The sequence below is a fragment of the Nannobrachium achirus genome (assembly GCF_963921795.1).
Source record: "Nannobrachium achirus genome assembly, chromosome: 14".
Classification (NCBI taxonomy): Eukaryota; Metazoa; Chordata; class Actinopteri; order Myctophiformes; family Myctophidae; genus Nannobrachium; species Nannobrachium achirus.
The window spans coordinates 3,571,131-3,587,743 of NC_137821.1; the positions used below are offsets into that span (position 1 = coordinate 3,571,131).

Here is a 16,613-nt window from a genome sequence, read left to right on the forward strand (position 1 = left end):
GCATAATGAGTACTTTCTACCATTGGTACTTTAAGTGCATTTTGATACCAATCATTTTGCACTTTTACTCAAGTACATTTTAATTCTGAACTTCTACTTGTGGCAGAGTATTTCCACATTGTAGGATTGACACTTTTACATAAGTAAAGAATGTTTGTACGTTTTCCACAACTGTTCATTTAGAAAGGAACGGCTCCCTAATTTTCACCGGATCCCATTTCAAAGAGCCATTCAAAAGACTTGATTCATTCTCAAACATCCCACTTCTACTTCAAACCTTTATTGAACAGTGGAAAATAACATTCCAAAAAAATAAAACGTTTCTTAATAATGAAAAATAACTTTTAATAATAAATATCAGCGGCAAGGGACCCCCGGGGACCCCCCCTGAGGAGCAGGGGTCCATGGACCCCTCCCTGGCCGAGCCACGGCCTGTGGAGCGGAGCTCGAGCTTATTTTTCCATTTCTTTTTTACCGGGGTACACCGTGGTCCGCGTGGTAGTGGGTTGGCCGCCAGGGAGCCCCTGCGGCTGACTCACCATCGGGGGCCCTGCGGCAGCTCTCGTGGACCCCTGGCTCGGCTGGGGAGGGGTCCGCGGACCCCCCGCTTCTCAGGGTTGTACCCCCCACAGAGTGGCTATTTTCAAATGGCAGGTATGTACTTACAGTATATATATATCCGAAATAAATGTATTTAGGGTTGAAGTTATTTGTAATTATTAAAGCTGCAAGCAGCAATGAACGGGCCCTCGCAGGTCTACCCTATTAAACCTATTACACTATTACACTTATTACACTATTACACTTATTACACTTATTACACTTAATACACTATTACACTTTTACACCTATTACATTTGTTACACTATTACACTTATTACGCTATTACACTTATTACATTTATTGTGCTATTACACTATTACACTTATTACACTATTACACGTATTGCCCTATAACACTAATACACTTTTACACCTATTACACTTATTACACTATTACACTTTTACACCTATTACACTACCAGTAAGACTCCCTAATCGGGAGATAAGCGACCGATGGTCGCTTATCTCCACAAATAGGCCAAAAGTTTGTTTTACCAAAATCGTCCTGATGGTGGCGCTAGATGGGACAGATGCGTTTTCATTACATGACTGTAGAGATACTGTGCGATTTGTGTGATTTTAGGGCAAACTCTGTAGGAGCAGTGTCCAAAAATGTGTTTAAAAAAATCAGCCTGAAGGTGGCGCTAAATGGGACAGATCCATGTTGATGAGATGAGTGTAGACATACTGTGTACCGATTTGCGTGATTTTAGGGCAAAATCTGTAGGAGCAGTGTCCAAAAATGTGTTGGAAAAAATCGGTCTGATGGTGGCGCTATATGGGACAGGTTCATGTTGATGACATGAGTGTAGACATACTGTGTAACGATTTCCGATTTGCTTGATTTTAGGGCAAAAATTGTAGGAGCAGTGTCCAAAAATGTGTTTTGCAAGAATAGGCCTCATGGTGGCGCTAGAAGAGGGCCATGTGAGAAATGAGGGGTGGGGTCTCTGCGCCGCCGAGGCGGACGAATAGGTACCGGCCCCGGCTCTCCCGGTCGCTCCTAGCCCGAGTTAAGGCATTTTATGTGAGCTGCAGTGGAGGGGGTCCTCCACTGGGGGCGCCACCACTTTTGCATCCGTTCTGGAGCACCAGGAGTCGGTGGTCCCCGGGAATTCCCCGTGAGCAGCCCCGTTGGGGTGGTCATTTTTGCACATTTGGTCATTTTTTTACACCTGGGGGTCCCCCAGGGACCTGGGGGTCCCTGGAGCTCCGGGGGTCCTTGGAGGTTGTAGTTTGGCCGGCAAGGAGTTTGTGTGGAAATTTTGGCATGGATCGGGGCAACGGTGGCGGAGACATGAGTAGGGGGAAAATGTGACGTGTGACGAGTGACGTGACGGAAGGAAGGACAGACAGACGGACTGACGGCTGGTGGAGGTTTGGATAGTATGAGAGTGTAAAAGTAACTGCGACCTACGGTCGCAATTACACTTATTGCACTATTACACTCCATAGATCTATAGAACATGGGGATGGGCCTTTAGATCTGAAAACATATGGATGACTCCATAGATCTATAGAACATGGGGATGGGCCTTTAGATCTGAAAACATATGGATGACTCCATAGATCTATAGAATGTATGGGTACATTTGTAGATCTGTAGCATATAGGGATGGGCCTTGGAATGAGCCCATAGATCTGTGAAACACATGGATGGGACCTTAGAAACATGGATCTATAGAACATGGGGATGGGCCTGTAGATCTGTAAAACACATGATGACTCCATAGATCTATAGAACATGTGGATGGGCATGTAGATCTCTTCCATAGGGACAGGGACTGGTGATGGATTTAGCTAAACTTATGGATAGGAAAGCCCAGAGAACTCACTTCTAGCAAACATGGCAACCCTAGCTGGTTGCCATGCCAACACTGCCAGAAGTGCACTTTGAGATTTGAGACTCTGAAACTTTTCAAGTTGAAACTGAAAAGGTAAGAGCAAACATGGCAACCCTGCATGGTTGCCATAAACACTGCCAGAACTGCACCTTGAAACTTGAGACTTGAAACTTTTCATGTTGAAACTGAAAAAGTAAGAAGCGCAAAAAAATTATAATAATCTGAAACCGAAAAAATATTATTTGAATCTGTAAAAATAAGAGCTGAGAAAATAATACCTGAAAAAAAAAAGTTGAAACTCTGAAAATATGTTGGCGAAACACTGCACAATGTCTTGGAAGAATTTCTTCAGAGATACAACAATTCTTTTCAGTTTCAAAATCATTTTTCAGTCTTGCAAAAAATATTTTCAGAGATTGAAAATAACTCTCAAGGTTTTGAAACCTTAGGAGTTTACAAGGTTTCAAACATGAAACACAGAGGGAGAAAAGTGCCAAAATGCATATTCTGAAACTGTGTTCCTGATTAAGTTGATACTCTGAAAATGTGTTGGCGAAACTCTGAAAAGTGATTTGAATCTCTGAAAAAATGTGTTGTATCTCTGAAGAAATTCTGCCAAGACATTGTACAGAGTTTCGAAATCATTTTTCAGAGATTCAAAGTTTTTTTTCAGAGATTCAATTTTTTTTTTCAGAGATTCAAAAACATTTTACAGTCTTGAAATACTACTTTCAAGGTTTGGACTATTGGCATGAATCTAATCCCATACCCTTCCCCCCTGACATCAGAAACTGTGAATCACTCCCCACGTTTAAAACACACCTCAAAACTCACTTTTTTAGGCAGGCATATGCCTGACCTCTTTGTTGCTCTGCTGCTAATTGTTCTGTTTTTATTGTGATTTGTGATTTGTTCTAACTGCTGTTTTTATATTGTATTAACTGCTATTTTGTATTATCTGTTGTTTTTATACTGTTGTACGGCGACCTTGAGTGCCTTGAAAGGCGCCTTATAAATAAAATGTATTATTATTATTATTATTATTATTGCGACCGTAGGTCGCACTTTACTATCAAAACCACCACAAAGTGTAACTCCGTCCCTCCGTCTGTCTGTCAGTCTGTCTGTCACACCTCACACGTCACACTTTTTCCCTGCTTATATCTCCGCAACCGTTGCCCCGATCCATGCCAAATTTTGCACACACGTTCCTTGGCTGCCAAACTACAACCTCCAAGGACCCCCGGAGCTCCAGGGACCCCCAGGTCCCTGGGGGACCCCCAGATGTAAAAAATGACCAAATGCGCAAACATGACCAAATGACCACCCCAACGGGGCTGCTCACGGGGAATTCACGGGGAATTCCCGGGGACCACCGACTCCTGGTGCTCCAGAACGGATGCAAAAGTGGTGGCGCCCCCAGTGGAGGACCCCCTACACTGCAGCTCACATAAAATGCCGTAACTCCGGCTAGGAGCGACCGGGACAGCCGGGGCCGGTACCTATTCGTCCGCCTTGCCGGCGCGGAGACCCCACCCCTCATTTCTCACATGGCCCTCTTCTAGCGCCACCATGAGGCCGATTCTTGCAAAACACATTTTTGGACACTGCTCCTTCAATTTTCGCCCTAAAATCACGCAAATCGGTACACAGTATGTCTACACTCATCCCATCAACATGAATCTGTCCCATATAGCGCCACCTCCAGGCCGATTTTTAAAAACACATTTTTGGACACTGCTCCTACAGATTTTGCCCTAAAATCACGAAAATCACTACACAGTATGTCTACACTCATGTCATCAACATGGATCAGGAAGATTTTGGCAAAACACATTTTTGCCCTATTTGTGGAGATAAGTGACCTACGGTCGCTTATCTCCCGATTAGGGAGCCTTACTGGTTATTATCATAGTAGGCACTGCGGTGATAAGCTATCCACTGCGGTGTAGTCTTAAAACCTTAAATTAAGTCATTAAGACTACAACATTACGTCATTACTCGCGGTGAAGAGCTATCCACCGCGAACCCCGACACATCTCTCTGTTTTTACTATGAGACAGATCGGCCCATCACCACGTTCACTGATTGGTCGATCTAGACCAGTCAGTCACAGTGATAGGACTTCACCGCGACTGACTATGATGGCCTCCACTTGTTTTCTCACTTTAGGTGGATAGCTGACCACCTAAAATGTGCGGTGAATAGCTCTTCACCCATTTGAGAAACACTGCTCTATACTACTAACAATACTAATACTACTGTGTGGCGTCCATGCAGGGAGGGCCGAGGCAGCCTGCTGCACATGAGCAGAGACACAGAGCTGTACCGCATTCTGAACATGCACTACAACAAGAGCAACATCTACCAGGTACACTGCTGTGTGTGTGTGTGTGTGTGTGTGTGTGTGTGTGTGTGTGTGTGTGTGTGTGTGTGTGTGTGTGTGTGTGTGTGTGTGTGTGTGTGTGTGTGTGTGTGTGTGTGTGTGTGCGCGCGCGCGCGTGCGTGCGTGCGTCTTAGGGAAGATCATGTATGTCTATGGAGGATGTAAGAAGTGGGATTGATCCATGTATGGCCTCTAGGTTTAAGGGGAACACACACCGGACGCGGAGGCGGCGCGGAAGCGGCACGTCAAAACATACAGACCCATTATTTTCAATGCACTAACCCACACCGGCGGCGTCAGACGCGTGCAGCCGCGGGTCTGCCACCCCGTCTGCCGCGCCGATACGCCACTGTTCTATTTTTCCAGCGTTGCCGCGCGGTGAACATGTTCTCCTATGGTTCTCCCCACCGGGGGAAATGGATGTGCTGTGTGGCAGCGCGCCGCATCCTGTTGGGGTTACCGTGCGGCACTTCATGTGCGTCGATACCACGACGCGACGCTGCGCAGCCGCCCGCGGCCAGTGTGTGCTCCCCTTTAGAGGTCAGGTTTAGACATGTTTAGAGGTCAGCTTTAGGGGTCAGGTTTAGACATTGGGCTCTCCCCAGGTTGGCAGAGGGAGAGCAGAGCCCAGGATTACAGATTAGGTAACAATTGGCACTGGGTGAAAAAATGGATTCCAAAGCTAAAAATGTAGAGAAAAAAAGGGTGAATAATGGCAAAAAGAAAAGAAAAGAAAAATAAGGTAAAGATGCCATTCATAACATTGTTCTTCTTGTTAGTGTTCATTTCGTTGACTAGAACTATGGTGAAAAAATGTTCTTTGACAACCTTTTTTCACTGACAAAAACTAAACAAAAATTAAGCTATGATGACTAAAACTACGACTAATTATATTGACAATGTCATCAACAATTAAAAACTAGACCAACAAGTAAGTTAGTGGAGAAGAGATGCAGTAGAACTAAAATACAAGTTATTGGATGTTTGCACTCTGAAAATAGCCAATCTACAAGTTTACACTGCGTCGTGCTGTGACGTGTTGTGAGCTTGTAGATCTGCTATCTTCAGCATGTATGAAATCAGCCTTTACGACACCATCAAGCCAAGGCACAGCCAAGACATTTCTTCGTCAACAATATATCATATATCCTGTTTTTTTCAGATATCCACATAGAAAAATATCTAGGTCCACACGAGAAAGATATCTAGGTCTAACAAGCACACACACAGTAAAGTCTTCAGAGATATCCGGGTTCCATGTCTACACGGATCCAGTGAATCGGATATTTTTCAATGTCTTCACTTATTTATCCGGTTTCAAAAATATCCAGCTTCGCGGCCGAAATATCCAGCTTCATGTGGCTGCAAGACCCAACAGCACAAAAAAAATTCTAGCTTCAGAAATATCCAGCTCTGTGTAGCCATGGCCTAAATACTAAATGTAAAACTAAATGGAATTGCATTCAAAATGAAAACGAATGAAAACCAACACTGGTCCTTGCGTGGTGCCCCAGGTCCCAGACAACATGGAGGTGTCAGAACATTGTTCTGATGATGTTCATTGGTTTCCCCCAGGTCCTAGACAACATGGAGGTATCAGAACATTGTTCTGATTATATCCCTGGTTGCTCCTCAGGTTCCAGACAACATGGAGGTGTCAGAACATTGTTCTGATGATATCCCTGGTTCCTCCTCAGGTTCCAGACCGGTTCATGGAGGTGTCAGAACTGGCCCTGAGGGAGTTCTACTCGGCCATCCAGACGGGGCGGGACAGTGACCCCTGCTGGAAGAAAGGGATTTACAAGATCATCTGCAAGCTGGACAGTCCCGTACCGGACGCCTTCAGACTGCCTGGGTGCCCCATGGGGTGACGCGCACGCACAGACACACACACAGGATGTCCACGCACTCACACGCACATTATGTGCACGCACACACACACACACACTCACACTAGGGCATTCACCAAATATTCGAATATCAAAGTCACTATTCGACGTTGTTCACCGAAGTCGAATATTCGCTTATTTTTATTTAGACGATCTACAAGCGCCCAACTCGCTGTGATGCGTTGTTGGCTTACATACTTCCTATTTATTATATTATACGTATTTTTATTATTTTATAAGTACGTTTTAAATCAAGCCTAAAACAACAATTGAACCATAAAACATTTAATTTTTTTGTCGTATAAAGACAAGACAAATTGTTCTCTCAATGTTCTATTCAGATCTACTCACAACTATAGTCACACATGCACACGCACGCACGCACGCACGCACGCACGCACGCACGCACGCACGCACGCACACACACACACACACACACACACACACACACACACACACACACACACACACAGAGAACCTTGTGACAGCACTTAACCGAAGGCAGAGAGAGAGAGAGAGAGAGAGAGAGAGGAGGAGAACTCCTAAATGAACAGAACAGGAATTCCCCTTGAAGAAAAAGATGAAGAAATCATCATTCTTAGTTATCTGTTCTTCTTCTTCGAGCACAGTGGTTCTCAACCTGTGGGTCGGGACCCCCAGGGGGGTCCCCACATTTTTTTGGGTGGTCCCCAGATGATTAACTTAATGTGCAACGTTGTTTTCTCACTCAACAGTAAACAAACCAACACAAAGTTTAAGTGTATAGAGGGTATCTGCACATTTCTAAAGTGACAATTTAAGGACGTTTTAATACCTCTAAAATCACAAATTAAACGTTGGCCAAATTGTCAAATATTAGAGGCAGAAATTGTGAAAATAGCCGATCTACAAGCTCACAACGGACCCCACGTTGAGAACCAATGCTTTAGGATCTAAGGCAGGGGTCTTCAATGTGTTTCAGCCTAAGGACAGTAATATATTGTTGGATTCATGTTAATGTTGCATTTGTCAGACATTTAACCGCTTAAAGAACAACTTTTTTTACAAGGGTAATTAGAGAAAAGAAAAGATGAGTGTCAAATGTATAATGGTGTGTAAGAGAAAGATAATCTAGAATGTGCCACAGGCAAAACAAGCTCTTTCCACGGACATACCTGTCTGTGTACAGACCTGTTGATGACCTCTGTGTACAGACCTGTTGATGACCTCTGCTAATGGCCAGGTATCTGAGGTCAATATAAGCATGAGAAAATGCTGTTATTTTAGCCCAGACTTGTCCTACATTTAGGCCTAGAATTATTGAATGCTTTAACTATTGAAAAATACAGATCTACAAGCTCATCGTGCGGGGCACGAGTGCCGTGCCGCAAGCTTGTAGATTTTTGAAAAATCTTGACTTTTCAATATATCTTTTTAAAAGCGAACATTTGTAACTGAAATATTTGCTTTTCGGGGGGCCACTTCAACAACATATTTTGAGATTGGGGGTCCGCGGCCAAATACATGTAATTTTGGGCGTCCTTGACGTGAAAGAGTTTGAGAACCACTGATTTAGAAGACATTAATAGAATCGGGTCAAACATATTCAAAGACTTGCATAAATGTTCACGATTTTTCAAAAATAGCAGATATACAAGCTCACAACGCGGCACTCGGTGCCGCGCTGTGCGCTTGTATATCTGCTATTTTTTAATAGTTAAAGCATAAAATAAAGGTTAAAGTGGATCAAATCTAAAGGCCTAAATGGGTTAATTTAATCCTGAAAGTGCATAAAAAGCGTACGCGTCAATCAAACAGTGTGCAGTGACAACCACTTCTAAGTGATGTTTATTTCTGTATTCTGACAGTAATCATCAGAGTGTGTTCAGTAACAGGGCTCAGCTATATTAGACATGTCAGATGCTATATAATAGCCATGAGTCTGAATATATAGAGCATTAGCCTTTTCTTTTAAATACTCTTTTATTTGTTTTAACCAAAACACGTCACTTACACTTAATATATTTGTGATTAGTGATTTGTACTGCCACCTATAGGCATGTTTTTTAATATTTCTGTGATTATATATATATATACCTTATTTATGTAACGCCCGGGATTTGAACCCGCGTCTCCCACGTGAAAGTCCAACATCTTAACCATTGATCCAAAGGGATATCCCTATCCAGGGACCACCCCAGAAGCAAAATTTGAGTTACAAACGTTCGCTTTGAAAATACATATATTCAAAGATTTGCACACATTTTCACGACATTTTTCAAAAATAGCAGATCTACAAGCTCGCGACGCGGCACCGTATATCTGCTATTTTTCCACTGGTTAAAGCATTCAATAATTCTAGGCCTAAATCAGGATTGTAAATCAAACAACAAACAATAATTGACCATTCAGTGCAGAACACATGAATGATTAACCATGCCTGCAGCACACCTGAACCCTTTGATTTATTGAAACATAAAAGTGTTTCCCTTTTTTTACAGGGAAGTTTTGATGTACTGTTTGTGTACAGTACAGTACAGTACAGTACAGTACAGTACAGTACAGTACAGTACAGTACAGTACAGTACAGTACAGTACAATCTAATTCCTAGCTCAATATTACATTACTATACCGCCTTTGTATTGTACATGGTAAAGTATTTGACATGTTAATCGTCCCGTGATGTTCCAAGGGACAAGACGATTCCGTTTACAAATGTTGAGAATCTTGTTTCGTTGTTTTCTATGATAATTCTATATATGATTGTTATTTCTTCAAGTAACTTGCTTTTATTGTTATTATTATATTGTTGTTATTTTGTATTTCTTGAATTTGAACAAGCTTGCACAGACAGTGAATGAATCAACATCAACTTTCAAAAGCACAACAAGTACATAGCCCTCTAGACCAAGGGTCTTCAACAGGGGGTCCAGGAACCCTAGGGGGTCCTCAGAGTTACTACAGGGGGTCATCCAAAACTTTGAGTGATAGAAACTTTTTTTTTCAACTTTTTTATATTAACCACTTGAACCCTAGCGTCCATATTCTGTGGACTTGAGCCAAAAATAGTAGATCTTGTAGATCGGCTATTTTCGGCAAAGAGCTTTGGTGTAGAGGGGAAAAAGAGCAATCCAATCCAATCCACTTTATTTATATAGCACATTTTTAAAAACAGAGTTTACAAAGTGCTGTACAGAGAATCACGGCTAAATACACTAAAGGCTAAGATACAGAAAAGCAACAAAAACATACAATGCAGTAAAAAGAGCAGACTAAAGGTGGTTGCACACTGCTGCGTTTTTCGGGCCGAATATCGGAGTGAATTTCGGAGCACGCAAATAAAAAATCAACCTCACGTTATGTCAGTCACGTTTGCACACTGCTGCCCGTTTCGCGCACCACTCGGTCCCTTGCTCTCTCTATCTCTCTCTCTCTCCTTGCCCTGAAAAACGCATTTCGCAACGAAAAACGCAGCAGTGTGCAACCACCTTAAGTACAGAGTGAACGATCAAGTTTATTAAGTATTGACGGTTCAAGTGGTTAAATATCTGAAAACACAAATTGACATGAATCCAAAATACACTGATGATTGTGTTGTCAAACAATGAAACTATATGGAATCTATGAACAGGTTGTGGGGGTCCCTGCTTCATCTCTCTCTCAACTAAGGGGTCCTTGGCCTGAAAACGTTGAAGACCCCTGCCCTAGACTGTGTAACCTCCATTTTTGTAGTCTGTTTTTTGGGGGGGCCGCACAAAGACTGTGGATTTAGTTTAGCTCCTACAGAATCATAAGTCTGACAATCATCACTTTGTGACAAACAAACACTTTGTGTCTATAAAAAAATAATTGTGCAGAACGGTTACAGTGAACATCATAACGTTATTATCGAACGTATTGTTTTGTTTAATCATATTTAATCAGGGACGTGCTGGCCATTGGGAAAAGCGGGACAACTCCCGAACGGCCGGTTCATTCCGGGCCGGTCTAGGCCGGCCATTAGGAAAAAATTCAAAATAAAATGTCTGCCTTCGTTCCATTTTGGGGGCTGGGCGGCCAACAAAGTAAACTGTCGGGCAGAAACCTTGTATCTCCAAGTTTCAAATGTGTACATTTTTCGCAAAGCAAAGCCCTGCTTCATCATACAAGGCCGTCGCACAAAAGTAGTGAAAACAGCAGATCTACAAGCACACAACGCCTCGCGGTGCGAGGCGTTGTGTGCTTGTAGATCGGCTGTTTTCACTAGTTTAAATAATTTTTTAAATGATAGATACAAAACAAACAGTTTTGGACATACAAGGTTTCCACCCGACAATGACGAAATATAACTCATATACAGTAATTGGCCCACTGGCTTGTCACTTGTCATGATCTGAAATGGCAAATCTTTGGTAGCAGCAGCGCTATAGAGAGAGATCTCTCTCTGTGAGGGCCTCTCCAACTCTTTTTCCCAGGCTGAATCAGGGGCCCAGCACGTCCCTGTATTTAATGATAACCTTTTGGTCTCCTCTTGGAGGTACATTCCAGTTGTTGAAACCGTCTGTGAAACCGGGTCCAATATGTAGGACTTTTTTTATTGTGATGTATTCTGAAAATACTATATTATATTATATTGTTGTATACCTTTTTACTGCTTTGTTTGTTCTCTCTATGGCGTTGTTGCGACCGTCAGGCCGCAGTTACTATCAAAACCTCCACCAGCTGTCCGTCAGTCACACGTCACACGTCACACTTTTGCCCTGCTCATATCTCCGCCACCGTTCCCCCGATCCATGCCAAATTTTGCACACACACTCCTTTGCCTGCCCACAAACCACAACCTCCACCCATCAATTCTCACATGGCCCTCTTCTAGCGCCACCATGAGGCCGATTCTTGCAAAACACATTTTTGGACACTGCTCCTACAAACTTTGACCTAAAATCACGCAAATCGGTACACACTTGCTCTACACTCATCTCATCAACATGGATCTGTCCCATTTAGTGCCACCTTCAGGCTGTTTTTTGGACACTACCACAGATTTTGCCCTAATATCACGCAAATCGCTACACAGTATGTCTACACTCATCTCATCTACATGGATCTGTCCCATATAGCGCCACCATCAGGCCGACTTTTTCAAACACATTTTTGGACACTGCTCCTAAAACTTTTGCCCTAAAATCACGCTGCGACCTGACGGTAGCTTATCTCCCGATTAGGGAGTCTTACTGGTTATAATTGAGTTTATTTTTATGTTTTATTGTACATACAGTATTATGTATGATTGTTCTTCTGAGCTGTGCCTCATCATTGCTACCTTATGGTGAACTTTTGATGTCATTTGATCTGTGGATTAAAAAAAACTATAATAATGAATTCATTATTAAAAAAAAGAAGATTATGTTAATGGTTTGTGATGCGTGGAAAAAAAGCCTTCTTACAAAAGCATACGCTGTGTGTGTGTGTGTGTGTGTGTGTGTGTGTGCGTGTGTGTGTGCGTGTGCATGCGTGCTCGCGCGTGTGTGTGTGTGTGTGCTCGTGTGTGTATGTCACATGACGTATATATCTCTGTGATAAACAGTCCTTTGTCGATCTTGCGATCAGTGCGAAAATCACTGATGTACGCTTGTTTCAGAGGAAGACACACACGCACACGCACACACACACACACACACACACACACACACACACACACACACACACACACACACACACACACACACACACAGTGTGTATCTTTGCAGGTCATCAGACCTCCTGACCGTAGATAATGTGTGTGTGACCTTTGACCTGACCTGAGCATCCTTTATCTTCACAGCTCCTCATCTGCATCGTTCACACTCTGTCAACTGTCCCCCTACGTCAGGCTTCCCCAATTAGTTTTCCCCCAGGGCCGAAGTATGTCTAGTTTACCAAGCCGAGGGCCACAGCATTGAATCATGTCTAGTTTACCAAGCCGAGGGCCACAGCATTGCAGGGGGCGACGGCGACAGTTCAGATATCGTTGTTGTCGGGTGATAATCTTGTATGTCCAAAACCATTCGTTTTGCATTCATTTTAAAAATGATTTAAACTAGTGAAAACAGCCGATCTACAAGCCGATCTACACTTAGATCTGCTGTTTTCACTACTTTTGTGCGACGGCCTTGTATGATTTGCGAAAGAACGTACACATTTGGAGATACAAGATTTCCACCCGACAACGACAATATACTAGTGTTGTTGCTGCTCTTATACCACCATTATTACTGGGGTTGGTGGGGGCCAGACAGTAGCCCCCCGCGGGCCGCAAATGGCCCGTGGGCCGCCTATTGGGGAACCCTGCCCTACATCCTCTACACCAGGGCTTTTCAAAGTGGGTGAGGGGGCACCCTGGGGTGAGGGGCACCCTGGGGTGAGGGGGCACCCTGGGGTGAGGGGCACCCTGGGGTGAGGGGGCACCCTGGGGTGAGGGGGCACCCTGGGGTGAGGGGCACCCTGGGGTGAGGGGCACCCTGGGGTGAGGGGGCACCCTGGGGTGAGGGGCACCCTGGGGTGAGGGGCACCCTGGGGTGAGGGGCACCCTGGGGTGGGGGGCACCCTGGGGTGAGGGGGCACCCTGGGGTGAGGGGGCACCCTGGGGTGCCGTGATGCCCGTCCAGGGGTGTCCCGCGAGATCATTTGATAATAAGAAACTATATATATAAATATTTAGTATCACTTTAAACTTGAAGCACAAAGTTATTTTCAGTCAGTTCTAACCAACATGCCTATGCCTATTATCTCAACGTTTTCCTCGCAACATAATCACTGAAATATCGTCACTGTCGGGCAGAAACCTCGTATCTCCAAGTTTCAGATGTGTACGTCTTTTGGTAAAGACTGTCGCATAAAACGAGTGAAAACAGCCGATCTACAAGCACACAGATCGGCTGTTTTCACTAGTTTAGTACATTTTATAGATGATAAATACAAAATGAACGGTTCTGGACATACAAGGTTTCCTATGGGAATCCTCAAAAATCACACCCAATGTGAAGTGAGCGGTGGTCGTGCTTGCATAACGTCTTCAATTGGTGATGTAATACAGGCTACACAGACACACACACACACATTGCTATGGCAAAACGCTGAGGAAAAAGACTAGGATATAGGTCTAGGATGTAATTGGTGATGTAATATGGCTACACACAAACATATATTGCTATGGCAAAACGCTGAGGAAAAGTGGCTACAGACACACGCACAGCCACTCTATGGAGCGGTTTACCACCGCTCAAAAAAACATGTACGGGACAGACAAAGCTGCTCCTTGGAAGCGGCTTTCACCGCTTAAAAAAAAAAAAAAAAAAAAAAGAACTCATAAAGTGACATAATAAAGAAGCTGTTTTGTTTTCAAATCCTGCACGGCACCTGGTGGGTCCGCGGGCCTCAGTTTGAACAACACCACCACTGGGTCTGTCTGGAGCGCTGGGTTGGTTCCCAAACCTTTAGCTTTGTGACCTGAAAGAGAAATAAGACGTTATAGTCCACGGGCCATACGAGACGTCGGTATCAGAAAGGTGGCAAAGGTTATCATGCATTTTTGAAAAGCTCTATATCTGTAGATTATATTGTGGTATGATCACCCTTTCTGAGACACAGCTAAATTGGTGTTATCAGCCGCTAGAGTTGGTGTCCTTTAATTAACTTTACATTACAGGAAAAAAAAGCTAAAATGTATGTGCTTTAAGTAACATATGAGGGGTCAAACTAGGGATTTGTCATGATTCTAAATCCATTGCAAGCATCTGTTTTGCATAAAAAACATTCCTTGGTCTAAAACGGCCCCCGCAAAAGTGTGAAAAGTGATGACTCATCACTTTTCGTCACTAAACCATATTCTTGTAGGGCCGTTTTGTAGCCCAAGGAATGTTTTTTTGTGCAAAACAGATGCTTGCAATGGATTTAGAATCATGAAAAATCCCTAGTTTGACCCCTCATATGTTACTTAAAGCAGATTAATTTTTAGCTTTTCTTTTCCTGTAGGCCTAATATAAAGTTAATGGGACACCAACTCTAGCGGCTGATAACACCAATTTAGCTGTGTCTCAGAAAGGGTTATCATACCAAAATATAATCTACAGATATAGAGCTTTTCAAAAATGCATGATAACCTTTGCCACCTTTCCGATACCGACATCTTGTATGGCCCATGGACTATTAGCCCCAGGACCCAACCTATTGTGAAAACAGCACATCTACAAGCTCACAACGTGGCGCGACACGACGTGTTGTGAGCATGTAGATCTGTTATTTTCACTACTTATAAGTTGGTTTATCTCAGGGGTCTTCAACAGGGGGTCCGGGACTCCTAAGGGGTCCTCAGAGTTACTACAGGGGGTCCTCCAAATCTTTGAGTGATAGAAACTTTGTTTCTCCTTTTTTTATATTAACCACTTGAACCCTAGGGTCATATATTCTGAGAACTTTAGCCAAAAATAGCAGATCTATAAGCTCACAACACCTTGCGCTGCGAGGCGTTGTGAGCTCAGCTATTTTTGGCAAAGAGCTTTGGTGTAGAGGGGAAAAAGAGCAGACTAAGTATAGAGTGAAAGGTCAAGTTTATTAAGTATTGACTGTTCAAGTGGTTAAATATCTGAAAACACAAATTGACATGAATCCAAAATACACTGATGATTGTGCTGTCAAACAATGAAACTATATGGAATCTATGAACAGGTTGTGGGGGTCCCTGCTTCGTGTCTCTCAGCTAAGGGGTCCTTGGCCTGAAAACATTGAAGACCCCATGTTTATCTAATTCATGGAATATCTTATATTTCCTTTTATTTATGCATTTCTTTCATTTATTTATTTAAATTAGCTTTTAATTCATGAACATTTTTGAACAAAACGTGGAATTGTATTTGTGTAATATTTAGAAATTATAGCAATAATCAAAAAGAAGAAGGGACCCAACAGCGGATCTGCAAGCTCACAATGTGGCGTGAAGCTTGCAGATCTGCTATTTCCACTAGCCTACCTCTTAAAAGTTAGTTTCTCTCATTTATGGAATATCTTCGCTTTTCTTTTATTTATTCCTAAATGTATTTTAAACATTTCTTTAAATTAGCTTTTAATTCATGAAAAATTGTGAACATGTAACGGAGGTGATCCGAACCTCCCCACCCGGCTTCGAACCCGGGTCTCGCGTGAAAGTCCAATATCTTAACCATCGCTCCAAAGGGATATCTCTATGGAACAAGAGCAGATACTAGGCTTTTGAGGCTTCAGGCTGGGGCTGCGACTCTCTCCGCCACACTCACCCCCCTTTGACCTCCTCCTACGGGGAAGCCCGGATCCGGTTCACGGCACCAATGCGGAGGTGATCCGAACCTTACCTCCCCACTCGGCTTCGAACCCGGGTCTCCTGCGCGAAAGTCCAATAGGCCTATCTTAACCATTACTCCAAAGGGATATCCCTATGGAACAAGGGCAGATACTAGACTTTTGAGGCTTCAAGGCAGGGGCTGCGACTCTATCCGTCACAAACAAAGCGTGGAATTAGTTTATATATATATATATATATATATATATATATATATATATATATATATATATTTAGAAATTATAGCAATAATAAAATAACATAAAAGGATACCATACAATTAAAGGGATATATAGTCGTGACCCACAAAAGAAATGCGTCAGTGACCCAGACATGGGTGCCGACCCACTGTTTGGTAAACCAGTGGTCCTGTCTGGACGAGGAGACCGAGGCATGACGCGCGCTCCCGTGGCGCATGATGGCACATCGCATCATGGCATGCACGGCTCCGCGTGTGTGTGTGTGTGTGTGCGTCGCGCGCGCGCGCGCTGTGTGTGTGTGAGTGTGTGTGTGTGTGTGTGTGTGTGTGTGTGTGTGTGTGTGTGTGTGTGTGTGTGTGTGTGTGTGTGCTCGCTGCTTAA

General features: G+C 43.4%; 1 protein-coding gene across 1 annotated transcript in view; it reads left to right on the top strand.

The window, feature by feature from the left end:
• The window catches only part of prox3 (prospero homeobox 3), a 33,017-nt gene extending 24,694 nt beyond the window's left edge, over nucleotides 1-8,323 (top strand). Inside the window, 2 exon segments of the mRNA XM_080742303.1 lie at nucleotides 4,727-4,817; nucleotides 6,530-8,323. Of these exon segments, the coding sequence (XP_080598429.1) occupies nucleotides 4,727-4,817; nucleotides 6,530-6,703 (265 nt within the window). The 3' untranslated portion in view covers nucleotides 6,704-8,323.
• Nucleotides 8,324-16,613: the final 8,290 nt, after the last annotated feature.